The sequence below is a fragment of the Malassezia pachydermatis genome (assembly GCF_001278385.1).
Source record: "Malassezia pachydermatis strain CBS 1879 chromosome Unknown scaffold10, whole genome shotgun sequence".
Lineage (NCBI taxonomy): Eukaryota > Fungi > Basidiomycota > Malasseziomycetes > Malasseziales > Malasseziaceae > Malassezia > Malassezia pachydermatis.
The window spans coordinates 170826-188116 of record NW_017253147.1 but is presented as its reverse complement, the minus strand read 5'-3'; the positions used below and the strand labels follow the sequence as shown (position 1 = coordinate 188116).

At 56.8% G+C, this 17291-nt stretch overlaps 9 protein-coding genes across 9 annotated transcripts; 6 read left to right on the top strand and 3 right to left on the bottom strand.

Annotated features, from left to right (window-relative positions):
* Positions 1 to 347: 347 nt before the first annotated feature.
* On the bottom strand, positions 348 to 2444 carry Malapachy_0319 (carnitine acetyltransferase; the record flags this gene model as incomplete). Its single annotated transcript, XM_018134844.1, has 1 exon — positions 348 to 2444. The coding sequence occupies one exon, from the start codon at positions 2442 to 2444 to the stop codon at positions 348 to 350; it is 2097 nt and encodes a 698-aa protein (XP_017990250.1).
* Positions 2445 to 2590: 146 nt separating this feature from the next.
* On the top strand, positions 2591 to 3854 carry Malapachy_0366 (upstream serine threonine kinase for the snf1 complex; the record flags this gene model as incomplete). The annotated part of the gene is made up of 2 exons (XM_018134887.1): positions 2591 to 2793; positions 2831 to 3854. The coding sequence occupies 2 exons, from the start codon at positions 2591 to 2593 to the stop codon at positions 3852 to 3854; spliced, it is 1227 nt and encodes a 408-aa protein (XP_017990272.1).
* A 36-nt stretch (positions 3855 to 3890) lies between these two features.
* Positions 3891 to 6182, bottom strand: Malapachy_0318 (xpg i-region protein; the record flags this gene model as incomplete). The annotated part of the gene is made up of 1 exon (XM_018134843.1): positions 3891 to 6182. The coding sequence occupies one exon, from the start codon at positions 6180 to 6182 to the stop codon at positions 3891 to 3893; it is 2292 nt and encodes a 763-aa protein (XP_017990251.1).
* A 2186-nt stretch (positions 6183 to 8368) lies between these two features.
* Malapachy_0403 (hypothetical protein) lies at positions 8369 to 9829 on the top strand (the record flags this gene model as incomplete). The annotated part of the gene is made up of 1 exon (XM_018134924.1): positions 8369 to 9829. One exon carries the CDS (start codon positions 8369 to 8371, stop codon positions 9827 to 9829), a length of 1461 nt encoding a protein of 486 aa, XP_017990254.1.
* Positions 9830 to 10217: 388 nt separating this feature from the next.
* On the top strand, positions 10218 to 12197 carry Malapachy_0364 (ded1-atp-dependent rna helicase; the record flags this gene model as incomplete). Its single annotated transcript, XM_018134885.1, has 1 exon — positions 10218 to 12197. One exon carries the CDS (start codon positions 10218 to 10220, stop codon positions 12195 to 12197), a length of 1980 nt encoding a protein of 659 aa, XP_017990270.1.
* Positions 12198 to 12518: 321 nt separating this feature from the next.
* Positions 12519 to 13498, top strand: Malapachy_0368 (nit2-nitrilase; the record flags this gene model as incomplete). The annotated part of the gene is made up of 6 exons (XM_018134889.1): positions 12519 to 12639; positions 12668 to 13002; positions 13031 to 13239; positions 13266 to 13319; positions 13350 to 13392; positions 13418 to 13498. 6 exons carry the CDS (start codon positions 12519 to 12521, stop codon positions 13496 to 13498), a joined length of 843 nt encoding a protein of 280 aa, XP_017990268.1.
* Positions 13499 to 13575: 77 nt separating this feature from the next.
* Positions 13576 to 14915, top strand: Malapachy_0406 (inosine-uridine preferring nucleoside hydrolase; the record flags this gene model as incomplete). The annotated part of the gene is made up of 4 exons (XM_018134927.1): positions 13576 to 13604; positions 13639 to 13678; positions 13711 to 14648; positions 14678 to 14915. The coding sequence occupies 4 exons, from the start codon at positions 13576 to 13578 to the stop codon at positions 14913 to 14915; spliced, it is 1245 nt and encodes a 414-aa protein (XP_017990259.1).
* Positions 14916 to 14984: 69 nt separating this feature from the next.
* On the bottom strand, positions 14985 to 15617 carry Malapachy_0331 (hypothetical protein; the record flags this gene model as incomplete). The annotated part of the gene is made up of 3 exons (XM_018134855.1): positions 14985 to 15185; positions 15217 to 15473; positions 15512 to 15617. 3 exons carry the CDS (start codon positions 15615 to 15617, stop codon positions 14985 to 14987), a joined length of 564 nt encoding a protein of 187 aa, XP_017990247.1.
* A 240-nt stretch (positions 15618 to 15857) lies between these two features.
* Positions 15858 to 17285, top strand: Malapachy_0348 (aromatic amino acid aminotransferase; the record flags this gene model as incomplete). The annotated part of the gene is made up of 1 exon (XM_018134870.1): positions 15858 to 17285. The coding sequence occupies one exon, from the start codon at positions 15858 to 15860 to the stop codon at positions 17283 to 17285; it is 1428 nt and encodes a 475-aa protein (XP_017990264.1).
* Between the last annotated feature and the right edge of the window lie 6 nt (positions 17286 to 17291).

The window sequence follows — 17291 nt, the reverse complement described above, 5'->3', positions numbered from 1 at the left end:
CGACTGTTGACGCGCTCATTTGCCCTTCCTGACATACGCAGGCGCTCGATCGCATTGTCCCAGAATCGCTCCCGTGGCAGCACACGGACGAGGGTCCCGACGACTCTGTGTCGCATACCAAGTCGTCGCTCATCGGTCCCTCGGTGACGATTCCCATCACGAACGGCCGCCTGAACCTCGGCACATGGCAAGGCGTGGTACGTTGTCTCGCCACTTACACGCAGTACCTATGTGAATTCCGGCGCCAGAAGCATGCACGTCGCATCGTCGCGACCGTGCTGCCATAGTCGATCAGCGCAACCAGTTGGTTCATCTACGGTAGTCCTACATCTCGTCCACACACCTACTTAGAGCTTGGCCTCCGCCGGTGGCGCGCCCTTCTCGATAATCTCACGCATGAGCCGCAGAGCCTTGATGATGCTCTGCTTGTACATGTGCAGAGGATGGCCATTGCCAAACGGATTCGAACGCTTCGACTCCATACCGAACTTGAGCGTCTTGCTGCCCGTCAAGTAGTTCGTTCCGAAACCGTCCGGGAAGCCCGAGCCAAAGCCCGTACCAACAAACCGCTCACCAGCGCTCAGACCACTCGTGCTCAGCTTCCACGATGCCGACTCTGTCAGCAGCGGATCCGTGAACAGCTTGGGCGCCTCACCATCGTCCTCCGCACGGTACGCAAGGCGCAGACCCATCAGGTGACGGTCAAAGCCCTTGCCGAACGAGTGGTCGCGCGTCTGCCGCGTGTGCGCCACCGTGGCCGCTGTCAGCAGCTTGTAGAGCTCCTCGTGCGACTTGTTCTCACGCACACCCTTCACCAGGTCGTACGCCTCGTTGCTGAACGAGCGAATCACATCCGTGCGGCCGTGACGGAACAGACGCGTGCTGGCAGTCTCGTACGTCGCTGTTTGGCGGCCGTGCACATCCGCGTAGGCGATCTGCAGCGCCATCTGGATGTACGCATCCGGCGACTGCTTGCCGACCTTCTTGATCCAGTCGGTGCCGTATTCACTGAACCACAGCATGCCAATGTCGGCGTCGGCAGTGATGGTCTTGGCCGTCGTCTCGGCCGCCTGAATGTCGGCGTGGACCTTGTCATCCAGCACCCACTCCAGCTTGCTCCACGCTGGAGCCTCGTCCAGGAGCGACACGCCCTCCGCTTTCTCCGGCATCGGCTCACTGGGCGGCGGCATCCAGTCGGCCAGCACACGCTCTGCCAGCATCGAGGGAATCAGGGCATCGACCGGCGAGTGCTCTCCCATGAGACCAGCACGGCCCGTGGACTCCACCGTGAACGAAATCGCCTTGTCGAACCAGCGGTTGTGGCCCCAACGACCACCACCCGAGGCACTGATCGCCATCGCACCCGCATACTCAGGCTCCGAGCCCGACGGCGGGTTGGTACCGACCGGGTTGCCGATCGTGTTCGAGTCGATCGAGAGCACAAACATGCTCTTCTGGATCGACTGCAAACTCTTGCGGTTTGTCGCGCCGAGCGAAAGCAAGTGCTCACGCGCCAGCGTCCACGCATCACGGTCGTTGCAGGTCATCACACCCACACCAGCACCGTCTTGCTTCTTCGCATCCTCGACGATCGCCCAGATGGCCTTCTCCAGCGAGTCAAGCGGGTACACTTCACCCTGCTCGTTGATCACTGGCAGCTCATAGTAGTTGTCACGCACAATCACAGTAACATGACGCGAGCCCGCCGTAATCGACGTCGCCGTGTTGTAGTCATGCGGGCGCGAGGGAATACGCGTCACACCAAACATGCGACTGTACTGGTGCATACAGAACGCACCAATACGCGCGACATCCGGCTTGATCGTCTCGCGATCAATCGCGATCTTGAAGAGCGCCGCACGGTACAGGATCCACGTAGCGCGTCGCACGGCCCACTCGGCCTTGTCCCAGTTCTGCACACGTACAGCCTCCTCCGTGTACGCCGGCGCATCCACACGCTCGCTCAGCTCAGCGGGCATCGAGGGATCGGCCACAAACATGTTCCACCAGTTGCTGTTGACGAGCAAGGGGGCGCGCCATTCATGGTACGCCTTCTCGAGCCAGAATCGGTCGTCGAACCAGTTGTCTTCGGTGGTCTGATCGACGTCGATCAGACGCTCATTCAGGCGCTGACCGAGGCCACTGGAGATCAGCTCATCGGCCCAGGCGCGACGTTGAGCAAGCTCACTCTCGGCGGTGGCACCCGCCGGGAGCTCGCCCAGTTCCTCCTTCTGACGCAGGAACGGCTCCAAGCTCTTGAGGTAGCGAGCGAGACTGTCCTCCAGCTTGGGTACCGGCAACCGGGGAAGCGACGACTGCAGTTGGAAGGTCGTCGGGACCGTGCGTGTAAGCATAGACGGCATGATGCGTTTGGCACTTGTCGTACTAAAAGAGCGCTGTGATGTGCGGAGAGCCGTTGAGCGAAGTAGCGCAGGAAGAGCCATTCCGTAGCTCGGCAAGCCCCCCGCGCTGGACCGACACCGGCTTTTTGACGTTTACCGTGTGGGGTCACCCACGTGGCGCCAGGCACCACGTCGATCGCTGTGGTGGCATCTGACCAGCTTTTCATAGTATACACACCTCCATCAACATGCAAGGGCTTGCGCTCGCACTGCCGCCCGCCGCTGTTGCGCGAAGGTCGAGTGCAGCGACGGAAGCACCCGCAGCGGCAGCAGCTACAGCGGCGGTGACGACGACGACCGTGCTAGCACGAAGATCTATGAAGGTCACGTCGACGCTGGATGTGCAAAAGGACTTGGAGACAGGGCACCGCATGATTAACGACTATGTCGTGTACGTACAAAAGCGCGCGTCTTCTTACACAGCCCAGAGACGACGAGCTTGGACGTGGTGCGTATGGGACAGTCAAGCTGGCACATCATGTGCATACAGGACGCCTTGTAGCGATCAAAATCGTTCCTCGCGAAGCGCCCAAACGCCTAGGCGTGCATACGCGGCCCCGGAAAACCGACGAGCGTGTGAAGCGCGAGATTCGCTCCATGGCGCGATGCCACCATCCCAACGTCGTGCAGCTCTATGATGTCATTGACGATAAGCGGTGCCGAAAGCTCTTTTTGATTTGTGAGTACATGGACGGCGGCGATATTCCGTGGTCCACACGCGATCACCAACCTGCCCTCACAACGTCGGAAGCGCGCGGGATTTTGCGCGATGTCATCCAAGGCCTGGTACACTTGCACGCTCAAGGCGTAATTCATCGCGATATCAAGCCTGGGAACATTTTGTGGACCAAGGACCGCGTCGCCAAAATCTCCGACTTTGGGTGTGCCTACGTTCGCCATGGCGCTGGCTCCGCGGACGACTTGTCAAGCGCGAGTGATCCCATGCTGGGCCGCACGGCCGGCACGCCAGCCTTCTTTGCGCCGGAGCTGTGCCGTGGTCCTTCAGAGGGCCCGTCTATTACGAAGGCTATTGACGTGTGGGCGCTCGGCGTGACGATGTACTGCCTCCTGTTTGGCGTGCCCCCCTTCTGGGCTGAGACGGAATTCTTACTGCTGGAAGTCATTATGCACGACGATTATACCTTGCCGATGACGATGGGCCGCGAGGTTGTGCCTGTGGCCGGCCGTGCGCCTCGATGGCCTCCACGGCATGAGCCTGAGGCCAGCGAATCCTTGGAGGACATCGACGAGGCCAAGCCCGTCGCTGCCTTGCCGCGCAGTCCTGCTATGGCCTCTGTGCCGCCTACGACAGCGCCGTTGGCAGACGTCGGGGTAGATGCACGCGCTGCGATGCATTTGCTGGACCGCCTGCTGGACAAGGATCCGACGACACGTCTGACGTTGTTGCAAGCGCAGCTGCATCCATGGTTCGCACAGAGTACTTTTCTGTAGAGTTGTTGTATATTCACATATGTACATATGGACCCTTCACAGGGCTGTCGTGCGGAGCCAGCAGGGCTGCAGCTGCGCATCCGTCTCACGGAATGTCTGCACAAGGCTCTCCTCCAGCGCCTTTTCTTCGTGCAGCACTTCGACCGCGGTCATGAGCGCTGTCCAGAACCGACTCGCCCGATGCAGCTCATGTGTGACATCGCGCACATTGTCAAACGTCTCGACTAGCATGTCGACCACCGTAGACTTGGCTTCCAGGACCTCGTCCGAGGTCTCCTCGCCCGACTGCAAGGCACCCCCATGGAGCGTATACAGCGCATCCAAGTAGCACTTGATCAGAATCCCCATGCCCGTATTGGTATCTGCCTGGAACGGCAAGCTCAGGCTAATGTCCAAGTAATCCTCACGCTGCTGACGCGACTCGCCACGCAGCAGCAGGGACAGCGTGACCATTTCTGTGAGAGACCGTAGCGAACGCGAGAGCGCCTTTGCAAACGAGTTGAAAACCAATAGCTCGCGCGAGAGCGGCGCGTCCCAAGCCTGCGCCTTGAACGTCATCGGGAGCAGGCTTAGCGCCCGCATGACCAGCAGCGTATGCTGCATCTCTTTCTCCGTCCCCAGCGATGGCCCGCCGCTGTAACTCGTCTCGCTGTACAGCTCCGCATGGAGGACACCTGCGCGCAAGAGCTCCACGGCCAGGTACAGCGGCTCTTGCAGCCGGTCGTTGATGCGCACATGCTGCAGTGCGACATGCAGCGCCCGACCGTACGGCGTGTGAACATGCTCGGCGGTGAGGAACGAGCGTACTTCCAACAGCCGCCACAACGTATTCGCCACAATTTCATCCTTCTTTTCAAGACGCACAGGTGCATCTGGTGAGGCAAACGTACTTGCTACGCGGCTTGCCTCTGCTGTGGTATTGAGGCACAGGAGCATATCGATGGTGGACGACGACTGGCGACGCAGCTCTTCCTCCAGCACCGACGCCGATACGTGCCATTTGTCGATACGTGCCAAGAGCTGCTGTGCTTCAGGCGCCTCGTGTGGCAGCGGGCAATCCAGCATCGGCTGGAACCAGTACACAGCCGAGACCTTGCGCTGGCGCCAGAACGGATGGAGCGATGCACACGCCAAGGCCACGGCCATGCACCGCGGGCTGGTCGCCGTCTCCGTAAGGTAGTTGCGCACAAACCCACGGTACTCCAACGCCTCGCCATTGTCGAGGGGAGCCGGCTCAATCACGTAGCCACTCAGCAGACTGCCCAGCACACTGGAGCTCATCAGGCCCCGCGACAGGTACAGCAACGCCTGGTCAGGCAGGCGGAACGAAAAGATTTCGTGCAAGTCGCTGGGAATCTCCGGCTTCGGGCCCTTTTCATACAGCGCTAGCGGCAATGGCACGACAACACCGCCCTCGCTGCTCAGCACCAAACTAAACTTGATCATGGTACGTGCATGGCAGAACTGGTCCAAGTACGAGCTCTTTACGACGGCAGGGTGCTCAGCAAACTGCGTGCACAGCGCGAAACCGCTGCGGTACTGTTTCACCAGCATAACAATGGCACGCAGGTTGGGCGGGCCCCCACCACCAGGCAGAAGACCGATCGACTCATCCTGCAGCGCAGGGAATGTCGTACAGTACTCCATACCAGCCAGGAGCACCGCATCGAGAAATTCGGCCTCATGGCATTGAAGCTCACGCAGAATCGAGAGCTTCGACACAAACGTAAACTTGCCGCTCTTGAAGTCGATGTGCTGGATCACATTGTCCACGCCATCGAAGGCCAGCAGTTCCATGGGGCCATACATCGCATGCACATACTGCTTCGCATGCTGCTCCAGCAGCACCAACTGCCCCGTCGCCTGGTACGGCGCAATCATATAGTCGATGTGCCGGTGACGGAACATACGCAACACCGCACGGTACAAGTCAGGGAAGTGCACTCTATTACTTGCCGTGAACTGCTGGTGCGCCAGCGTAACGTTGCCCGCTTCGTACGCTTCCCACGCACGTTTGCGCAGACCCGGTCGACGGTCTTCGTAGCTAAACGGGCGAGTTCGCTTCGCCGGCGACAAGCCATTCAAGACAAACACCGGTTTGATCCGGTGCTGCTCCAGCACATGCATATCATTCTCGATATGCGAGAGCAACGCTAACGGCTGCCCACCGATCGCGGCGACCAGCGGCTCCGCGGTTGAGGCATGCGACAGGACCTCACGTAGGTAGTAGGACAAGTCAATGCCCAGTCGCGTATTCTTCAGCACACTCAGGGACTCCTCCCGAAGCAACTGCGTATCGTGCAAAAACCCTTCGAGCCCTCGGATCATGGAGCGCGATGATAAAGAGCAATAGCCGTCGTGGGCGTACGTGCACGACGCTGCTACTCCGCACCACGCCAGCGGACCTGCAGCGTTGGCCGTCGCGTCTCGGCCGGGTCGCCACATGGGTGGGTGGACTGGCACGCTGTGCGCCCCGCGCCTGATGTGCCCTTCTTCCCTAGGTCGAAGGGCTGTGCGGGCAGGGCAGGCCACTGGCCCACCTATCAGACTAGGTACATAGCACGATCACCGTATAAGCAAACGTGTGTGTCACACTCAACTTGTTCCTAGACGCAGCTTGCCTAGGCCAGCTAGCTATACAGACACTCATCACACAGTCCGTCATATGACATAGAATTTTTGGGCAACGGCGCCAAGGGCGCCTGGGTACGTACGCAAAGCACTATGGCAAACGAAGCCGGAATAGGTATGGAGAACACGCATCATCGCATCATATGCACGCGCTTAGCGCTTATGTCTTTTAGTTTACTTGAGGATGATACCGTCGAAGCGCTGCTTGAACCACGCAGCGGTCTCCTCCTTCCTGACACGGTGGGGGGCACCGACACGCGACTGACGGCTCTTGCGGCGGGCAACACGGGCACCCGGACGAGTCATGCAGACGAAGAAGTCCATACCGAAAATACCGATACCAGGGTCGTACTTGATACCCAGGTCAATGTGCTCGGTGATACCGAAACCGAAGTTGCCGGTCTCCGAGAAGTTGCGCTTGCGGAGCTCGTACTCCTTGACCTTCAGGCCACGCTCGAGAATCTCCTCAGCCTTCGGGCCACGGATAGTGACGTGGCAGGCGATCTTCTCGTTACGACGGATACCGAAACCACGGAGAGTGTAGCGAGCCTTGCTAGTCACCGGGGTCTGACCGGTAAGCTGCTCAAGCACCTTGGTGGCACGAGTGAGACGGTCACCCGACTCACCGACCGAGATGTTGATGACGAGCTTGTCAACCTTAAGCTCCTGTTTCTGTTAGTATTCCCTTCTTCTCGTCAAAACGGCATTAAAAGAGTACGGCTTGTCAAACATGCTGAAAGGGCCTTACGCGACAAAAACAGAACATACGTTCCTACTACTATGCATCGCACGGCACATAGAGTATTCAAGTTGTATTTCTCAACATGCCGACCTAACATCATGCCTGGCTCACCGCCCTTTTCTCAACGCCGACGTCAAATACGTACCCTCATGGGGTTGCTGCGCATGTTAGTATGCTATTCGTCTTTTTCGTGATGATACGTACATCGCCTTGCTCGATTCCGCCATTGTGAATTCAGTCGCAGTCGACGTGAAGAAGAGTCTCACGGTGGGCCCTACGTTGTCTTGGGAGCGCTGGGCCATGTCATGTGATATACCACGTGACTATTGTACAGTTTTAGTGTGGTCGAGAGCGGTCGAGAGAATTATGGTCATTGGGTAGATCATGTGCATACACCAGGCCAATGATACAGAGTGGCGTGTGTGGGGCTGCACCCCGCAGGTCTGGCTTGTCGTATATTGGCCCTTGGAGGAGGCGCCTCGATTTAGAGCCTGACGTTGTGCGTACTTTTGTCCCCTGTTGTATCCAGTGACGTGCCAACACGCATGGTGCCCGAGCCAACAACCTAACCTGGATTTCTTCGGCGGTTCTACTGAGCATCCTTCCCACCTTCCATTCGGACTCAGCAATACACCCTACCAACGTGTTGATCATACGCCTTTATCAGTAAGGCACCGTCTCTCTGTACACGAAAAAAAAGACTCTTACAGAGAGAGTCAACACTGCAGTTTTCTATTCTTCTTGAGGAGAGCATGAACCAACTGTAGCTGCCTACTTCAGTCTCATTGCTTCTTCTTTGTACATCACTTTTTCTTCCCTCATATCTACATTCTATATGGTTTTATCTAATACAGAGGAAATGTCTGGGAATCTATCTTCCTTGGATGAGCCGCCGGATTCAGCCTTGGGATCTTCGTTTAGATACAGCCCAGCAAAATCCGTGCCTCTAGACTACACGCCTGTCAATCCCTCTACCGCCAAATCCTCTTTAAACTCACCCTATGAATCATCGTTTACCCACACTCATCCACACACCATCTCCCCTCACTCTGCCACATCGTCTGTGGCCACTGACGCTACGACCCCGAAGTTTGGATACAGTCCTGGATGCACAGACTCCCCACCCGGCAGTCCTAGCAGTATGTCGAGCGTCATGAGCTCTGCCTCGTATCGTCGAGGCGAGTTGGCTGATACCGAAGATGAACACGAGCCAGAGCTTAGCGTAGTGACAGAAACTGCAGAAGATGATCTTGACACTGATTTGATGGATTCACTTGTATTGCAGGACGAAGCCCATCCTACTCATGCAACGTCCGTGCGCTGGACACCTTCGTACGCCATATCACAGCGTCCTGTCTCCCCCGGACCACCTGCATCGAAGCCACGAAAAGGGCGTGTGTTTGAATTACTGCTAGATGGTGAGGATTCTTCACGCACGTCATCCCCTGTGCCTACACCAGCACCACATGATTGGGACGGTGAGATTGTGGAGCCACCTCCGCCGCAGCCTCCAGTCACAGCTTTGGATACACAGCCTGCTGTGCCGTCCCCTTTGTGCGTGTGCATTCAGCCTAGTGATGTCACAGAAGAAACGTCGCCTGACCGAGCTGGTGCGGAGAGTTCTTCTGATCAGACGATGAGCGACGCACAACAATCTGACTTGGCTGCTACGATCATACCGCCCAAACGTCGCTCGTCTTTATCAGCTCTCTCTCGAAAGCCACTCAAGTCTGCGCTGTGTGACGCGGGTGGGCCTGATGTGCACCGTGGACGCTCACGCGAACGCAAAAAACGGTCCGTTCGATTTTGCACTAAGCCACCGGAAGAGCGACGAACGCATAGTCCTGTGGAATACGACCGCAAGGCTTTGCCTGTCCACCAACGTCTGGATAGGAATGATTTGTTGGAGCTTCGTGACTTGCACATGCCCATGGATCTACTGTCTTCACGTTGGAGCTCTCTTCGTCTTCCTTGCCGCACCAAAGTGGAAATGTCCGACGATCACCCTTCGCTGCCAGCCTACCGTGCATGGCATAACATTGCCATGAATCATGTGACGCCAAACCCACAGCCTACCCCTGCAACAGGTCCTGCGCCTTTTTCGGGATGGGAAACGCCCGTGTCTACGGAACCAGCGGCGCCCATGGTGGTAGAGCCGGCGAAGTATGGCAGTTCTCCTACGCCCGATCCTCTGGCGGATCTTGAAGCGGCACGGGAGCGGCAGCGCCAACTGCGTGGTCCTGGGCCGATGTGGGCGGGTAGCTCTTCGACGGAGTCGTTGCCTTCGTCTAGCTCGACGCTTGCATCGACCCTGGCGGAGCGATTTGGCCTGAACAAGCCCCCGCCTCCGTTGCCTGGCGTATCCGCAGCGTCCGGCCCGCCCTCGGCGATTGATGTCGTTGGTGATCCGTTGCGACGTGCCAGCTCTGATACCACATTGCTACCTGCAACGAACCCTGTGCTGTCCTCTCGTTCCTCAGCTCCTTCCATGGTTCGCAACTCTGGTGTTGCTCCACCCTCGCGTGATCACGTTGGCATGGACAGTCCTGTGGCGGACCTTGGCGAGAGTGGAACTGAGTATGATGTGAACCTTGCGATGTAACTGTGCTGTTGAATTTTTTTTCTAGTACAAATACTCTCCTATTTGACTCTGGTATATATATTTTGTATAGATATTCGGCAATAGTATTGATGTATGTCTACGCTGGCTCGCGTCGCTCAGGGCTCCTGAGGGTGTGAAGACTGACGCGGACGAGATGAGATGCGCGACGCGCTATTTGCATATCCCTTTCATGATTGGGTTGGTAATAAGCCGAGAATCCCAAGCACTCATATTTGGTTGGCTAGATATTTTGCTGTAGGTGTATTTTTGCGTGAAAATGCCGTGATGCCAGTTCTGGCACCTGTCTTTTCGTAAGAAAATTTTCTTTTCACCCGCGAAAAGCGGCAGAAGGCGAAGAAGCTCTCTCCTAGAAACTTTAACCAGCAACATGTCTAATGATACGCAACCCAATGGTGTAGGGTCTACAGGGCTCGAGTCTTCGCTCTCCAACATGAGCGTGAAGAGCTCGTCGACGCCTACGACCACCGGCAACACTTCCTCGTCGGACTCGACCGCTTCTGCTGCGCCGAAGAAGCGCTACGTGCCGCCGCACCTCCGTAACCAACCTGAGGGTGTCGCCCCGCCTCGTTCGGGCGGTGGCCGCGGTCCTTCGACGCTACCGCCTGCCTTCAGCAGTGGCCGTCGTGGCTACGGCGGTAGCGACGCTCCGAGCGCTGGCGTGGGTGCCGGTGCTGCCGGTGGTGGCCGCTGGAGTGGCCTCCGCGAGACTGGCGGTGGCTGGGGCGACCGTGGTGGTGCCCGCCGCAACGATGGCTTTGGCATGTGGAAAGACGGTAAACACATTATTGGTCCGCGCAACGAGCGCCAGGAGCGCGAGCTATTCGGTGAGGCCAACGACGGTATCCACCAAAGCACTGGTATTAACTTTGACAAGTACGGCGATATTCCCGTGGAAGCTACTGGCCATGATGTGCCGGAGCCGATTACAGAGTTCACTCACCCGCCGGTCGATGAGCATCTGATTGCTAACATTACGCTCGCGCGCTACACGACGCCGACCCCCGTGCAGAAGTACTCGATCCCCATCGTCGCTGCAGGCCGTGATCTGATGGGTTGTGCCCAGACCGGTTCGGGTAAGACGGGTGGTTTCCTGTTCCCTATTCTTTCGGCGCTGTTCACGCATGGCCCACCTCCCATGCCACCGCAACCGCCGACGTATGGCCGCCAAAAGGCCTACCCTTCGGTGCTGATTCTTGCACCGACACGTGAGCTTGTGTCGCAGATCCATGACGAGGCTCGCAAGTTCACATATCGCTCGTGGGTGCGCCCCGCTGTCGTGTACGGTGGTGCCGAGATGGGCGCGCAGCTGCGTCAGATTGAGCGCGGCTGTGATCTGCTCTCCGCGACGCCTGGTCGTCTTGTGGACTTGATTGAGCGTGGCCGTATCAGCTTGGCCAACGTCCGTTTCCTTGTGCTTGACGAGGCTGACCGTATGCTTGATATGGGTTTCGAGCCGCAGATCCGCCGCATTGTGCTGGGTGAGGATATGCCGGGCGTGATGGATCGCCAGACGCTCATGTTCTCTGCTACGTTCCCTCAGAACATCCAAATGCTGGCGAAGGACTTTTTGAAGGAGTATGTGTTCCTGTCGGTGGGCCGTGTCGGCTCGACCTCTGAAAACATCACACAGAAGATTGAGTTTGTCGAGGACCGGGATAAGCAGTCTGTGCTTCTGGACGTGCTGGCTGCGATGCCCAAGGGCGGCCTCACGCTGATTTTCGTCGAAACGAAGCGTATGGCCGACATGCTCTCCGACTTTTTAATCTACCAAAACATTGCGGCCACATCTATCCACGGTGACCGTACGCAGCGCGAGCGTGAGTATGCGCTGGAGCTGTTCCGTACTGGCCGCACCCCGATTCTGGTGGCTACGGCGGTGGCCGCGCGTGGTCTGGATATCCCGAATGTGACGCATGTGGTCAACTACGACCTGCCGTCTGATATTGATGACTATGTCCACCGTATCGGTCGTACCGGTCGTGCGGGTAACGTCGGTCACGCTACGGCGTTCTTCAACCGCAACAACCGCAACATTGTGCGTGACCTGATCAAGCTGTTGCAGGAAGCTCACCAGGAGGTGCCGCAGTGGCTCGAGATGATTGCATCAGAGAGTGCCTTTGGCGGTAGCAGCCGTGGTGGCCGTGGTGGCCGTATGGGCGGTGGCCGCATGGGTGGTGGCCGCATGGGCGGCAACATCGGCTCGCGCGATGTTCGCTCGGGTATGGGCGGCAGCAGCAGCGGCTTTGGTCCCCGCAGCGGCGGCTACGGCGGTGGCTACGGCGGCGGTGGCTTCTACAATGGCCCGCCTGCGCCGGACCACAGCGGTAGCGGCCAGTCGTGGTGGTAAAAATGTGTGTCAGCGTCCATGATTCTGAGCCCTTGACGCTCTTGTCTACCCCTATTTCCGCGTGCGGGTACACTGCTGATAATATGATGTCTGTGATTGACTGATGTATGATTAGGTCTACGTGGACCATGTTTTTTATTCCTTCGTTGTTTCGGCATGAGCAGCGGTTTGCGCATATACCATCCATGTTTTATGACCGCATTCATGTGCAGGAAGGGAGTCCCATTCAAAGTTGTAGCTAGCACGTAATGAGAGACAAGTATTTCCTTGCAATGACGTTTGCCACTCCACTCGTACGTACTCTTTCTCCACACACAGACCATGCGCGTGGCCGTGACGCAGATGACCAGCGGCGGCGTGATCCGCGAGAACCTGGCTACGGCCCAGCGTCTCGTTCGTGAGGCAGTAGCGAGTGGTGCTCGAGCCGTGTTTCTTCCGGAAGGTATGCGCTGCCATGACTCACGACGTAGCCGCCGACTTTCTCGCACCGCCCAGCGACGTAGCTACGCTCACGCGTTCAGATGACAATGCAGCCTTTGTGCATGGGCTATGCGACGTTGCAAAGGAGCAAGACGTTTGGATTAGTGTCGGTGTGCACGAGTCGCCACAGCCGGAGGAAGAGCCTACTCGGTGCTACAATACCCATCTGCTGATCAACCAACAAGGCGTCATCTGTGAGCGATACCGCAAACTTCACTTGTACGATGTGGATATCCAGAACGGTCCAACGATCCTGGAGAGCAATACGACTATCCCCGGCGAATCTCTAAAGGCCCCCGTCTCTACGTCATTCGGCAAGCTGGGCGTACGTGACAGCTGGACTTACCTTGCAGCTTCTCACCTGCTATGACATGCGATTTCCCGAAGTATCCTTATCACTTCGCCGTCAAGGCGCCGAGATCTTGGCATACCCATCCGCGTTTGCGGTCCGAACAGGTGCGGCCCATTGGGCGCCGCTGCTTCAAGCGCGCGCTATCGATACACAGTGCTACGTGATTGCCGCGGCGCAAGTTGGATTGCATCCAGGCACTACTCGCTCTTCGTACGTACTCACCTTCTCACACCCAGCTGGGGTCATGCGATGATTGTGGATCCTTGGGGCTCGATTGTTGCGCAGTGCAGGTACGTACACGCTGGCTATCTGACATCCAGCGACATGCCGCCGTTCTCTGCGTCTTTTTGCCTCGCTGATTTGGTACGTCTACGTTAGTTTGACACAGAATATGGACTCGCTGTACAAGATTCGTACCGATATGCCCTTGTGGCAGCAACGCCGTGTGGATCTGTACCCCACATTGTAGAGGTTCCAAGGACACGCCTCCCTTCGTAGGTCCACAATATAACACGTGTATCTTTGTCCTGCATCTTCTCCACTACCATGTCGCCTCCCATTCCTTTGATTATTGAGTACGTAGCGACAGAGAAACTCATGCCATGGCAGTACCGATCCCGGTGTCGACGATTTGCTCGCCATTCTTCTTGTACGTATATGTCGAAGTACTAACTTGCCTAGGCCTTGGGCTCGCCGGAAGTATCGATTGAAGCCGTCACCCTCAATTTTGGTAACACCACGTTGGATTATGCCCACAGCAACGTCCTTCGTCTGGCGCATGCACTTGATGTAGCATGCTATGATAATGCGATTGAGAACCCCGTACTGGTGGATCGAATCAAGAACGGCATGAATGGGCGACCGATTCCTGTGGGTCTCGGTGCATCCAAGCCACTAGGCGGCCGCTTGTTCACCGCGAGCTATTTCCATGGCCGCGATGGCATGTCAGGTGTTTCTTTCATGGAAGGCGATCCGTATCCAGAGTCAAAGACATCGAAACTGTTCCATACTAGTCCTAGCCCGCTTTCTGCGGCTGACTTGATCTTGGACATTCTTCGGAAGCACGAGCCTCACACGGTCCGCATTGCCGCTGTGGCCCCACTGACCAACCTTGCGCTGGCCTACCAAAAAGACCCAGTCACGTTCCGCCGCGTTGGAATGATTAGCATCATGGGCGGTGCCATTGATGTGCCTGGCAACACGTCGCCCACAGCCGAGTTTAACTTCTTCGCCGATCCATGGGCTGCGAAAGTATTGTTGGTCGACTCGTACTACCAAGGTACCCCTCTTCCCATTCATCTCTTCCCTCTTGATACTACCACTGTGCACACTGTGCCATACTCCAAGCTGGTCCTTGATGAAACACATTCCTTGTATCAAAAGAGCTACCTCGTTCGTCTCATCTCTCTTTTCCTGCGCAAGCCCCGCGCCGTGACCAATTCGCACGCACCTCATGACAAACCATTTGACCCATCCAAGTACGACTTGTTCGAAGCCCATGATCCCTTGGCTGTCGCTCATGCGATCTTTGGAAGCGATACCGAAAGGTGGGGCGCTAATCCGCGTCAGTTTCTCATCGAGACGGAAGGGCAACTTACGCGTGGATTTTGTGTTGTTGAGTACGTTACTGCTGTCGACTTACCTTTAGCCGCCGCGATCTGGGCAAAGATTACACTGGCCGCTTCAAAACGGATGTGGCATCGGTACAGGGCTCTGCCAATGAAGTTGGCTCATCCCAGGGCACCAGCTCCCAAGAAACGCTGGACGATGAGTCACACCTCTCAGAACCTGTGCCTACCATTTCTGTTATCCACAAGACACCTGGCTCGCTGTGGTTCGCTAATATGATGCTGGGCCGCATTGGTATGGGCCCCGTACTCGAGTAACATGAAAGACAAGTAGAAGCGATCTACGCTATCATATCTAGGCCTACAAAGCAATCTGCTTACTATCTATTACGCAGCACCTGGGGGACGGAAGCCGGGTGGTGGACCGCCAAAGCCAGGCGGCGGACCCATCGGTGGACGGCCACCAAAGCCCGGCGGGGGCCCGCTGGGCATACCGGGTGGGGGACCAAATGGCGGGCGACCCATAGGCATCGCGCCCATAGCAGCGCCGCGACCGGCAGGAATCCCGCGACCAGGACCTGGCGCAAGCTAGGGATGTAAGTCGATCATTGGTACATACCGAAGCAGCATCTCGCTTCGACTCTGGCGGCGGGGCCTCGACACTGATGCTTATAACATTTTCACCACGGAGAATCACCAATCCCAATGTCCGCTTCTGCTCTTGCACAGGCGGTGGCACCTCGTCCTCGTCGTCCTCGTCGTCGTCCGCATCTTCGACGCGTGCGCCTTCAGCGGTATCGCCGTGCGACACTTTTTGTTTCTTATTGGGCTTGGATGCCTTCTTCTTTTTCGACTTGATACGACGGAACTCTTCAGCTTAGAGGTTAGTGCATGTCAGGGCAAAATATACGTACTATCCGCAAGGACAAGGTTCATGTGGGTATCAAACGCAAGCAGTTGACCCGTCATCTGACGACCGTCATTGAGCGTGACCCGCAGACGGTAGTCGATTAGGTTCATCATGCGGCCACCCTTAATCTTTACCGGTGGCTAATCATGTCAGATGCACCACATTACATACCATTGTGCTAGTACGCGGCAGCCGACGACGCTCCCTACGCGATGGACCGAGGAAGACAGACGACAGGCTCCCACGTGATGCCCACGTGGTGTCTTCCAAGATGGACTGACGCCCTAGTCATAGATAGGGCGCAAAGCACAAGCCATCCATCAGTCTTGGCTTCTTTCACGCCTCCAACCATGCCTTTAGATTACGGAAGGATTATCTCTCAGGCGACGCAGCGTCGACCCAAGCCGGCCATTCGCTCACTCCTGGAGTTGGAGAGTCGTCCTGGAATGATTTCGTTCTTGGCAGGCAAGCCGAATCCCAACGGCTTCCCCTTTGAATCCATGACAGTGAAACTGAAGCCAAGCGCTGTGATGTCGACTGATCCCGCTACGAATGAACCTATTGAGCTCAAGATTGATGGCGACGATCTAGAGCGAGTGCTTCAATACAGCATTACGACAGGCGAGCCAGTGTTCCATGAGACCATTGATGCGATCCTGTCTGCTGTGCATCATCGCACACGCGGCGATGGAACGCCTGCTGGTGAATTCAGCATGGCAATTGGCACAGGCTCACAAGATTTGCTGGCTAAGGCTAGTTTTGCTCTCTTTGATGAGGGCGATGTAGTCCTCGTGGAATCGCCCATGTACCCTGGTCTGTTGCCCGACTTTGCATCGCGTGGTGTCCGCACCGTGAACATTGAACAGGACAGCGAGGGTATTTCGGACAAGACACTCGAAGATACCTTGGCAAACTGGAAGACCACGCCAGCTACGGCTGACCTTCCTTTCCCTAAAGCCGTGTATACGGTGCCTTGTGGTGGTAATCCATCAGGTACCACGGCCTCTGCGGACCGCAAACGTGCTATCCTGAAGTTGGCTCGCGAATACAACCTGTTGATTCTGGAAGATGATCCGTATTACTACATTGCTTTTGAAGGTCTTGGAGAGGACCCAGTGACGCGTCCCCGCATCCCTAGTTATTTTGCTCTTGAAAACGAAGAGGCCGACAAATGGGGCTATGGATATGTACTTCGCTTCGAGAGCTTTTCGAAGATCATGTCGGCTGGCATGCGTCTTGGTTTCGCTGTGGGCCCCACGCCGTTGATCCAGGCCATTGCTGTGTACACGGCCACATCCAACTTGCATACATCAGCCCCGATCCAAGCGCTCGCTGGATTGCTTTTGAAGCACTGGGGCGTGTCAGGCTTTTTGCACCATGTGGATGCCGTATCGAAGATGTATGAGCATCGTCGTGATGTGTTTGGCAGCAAATTGGACGCCATCTTGGGCCGCGGCACTGATGGTCAGCCTGCCGTCGCTAGCTGGAATACCCCTGTGGCCGGTATGTTTTTCTGGATTAAACTTCATCTGCCACCCACACCGGAAGCACCGGAAGGTGACTCCTTTGAAGTGATTAAGACCAAGGCCGTCGAGGAAAACGTATTGGCTGTGCCGGGGAACTCGTTCTTCTCAGACCAACGCAGTACCCCATACATGCGTGTGAGCTTCAGTTTGATTGGGGAAGAGGACATGGAAGAGGGTTTACGCCGTATTCGTAGGGCTGTGGAAGCGGCTTGGAAAGATGCGGGGTATGATGCCATTCCACCTCTGGTGTAGATCCAT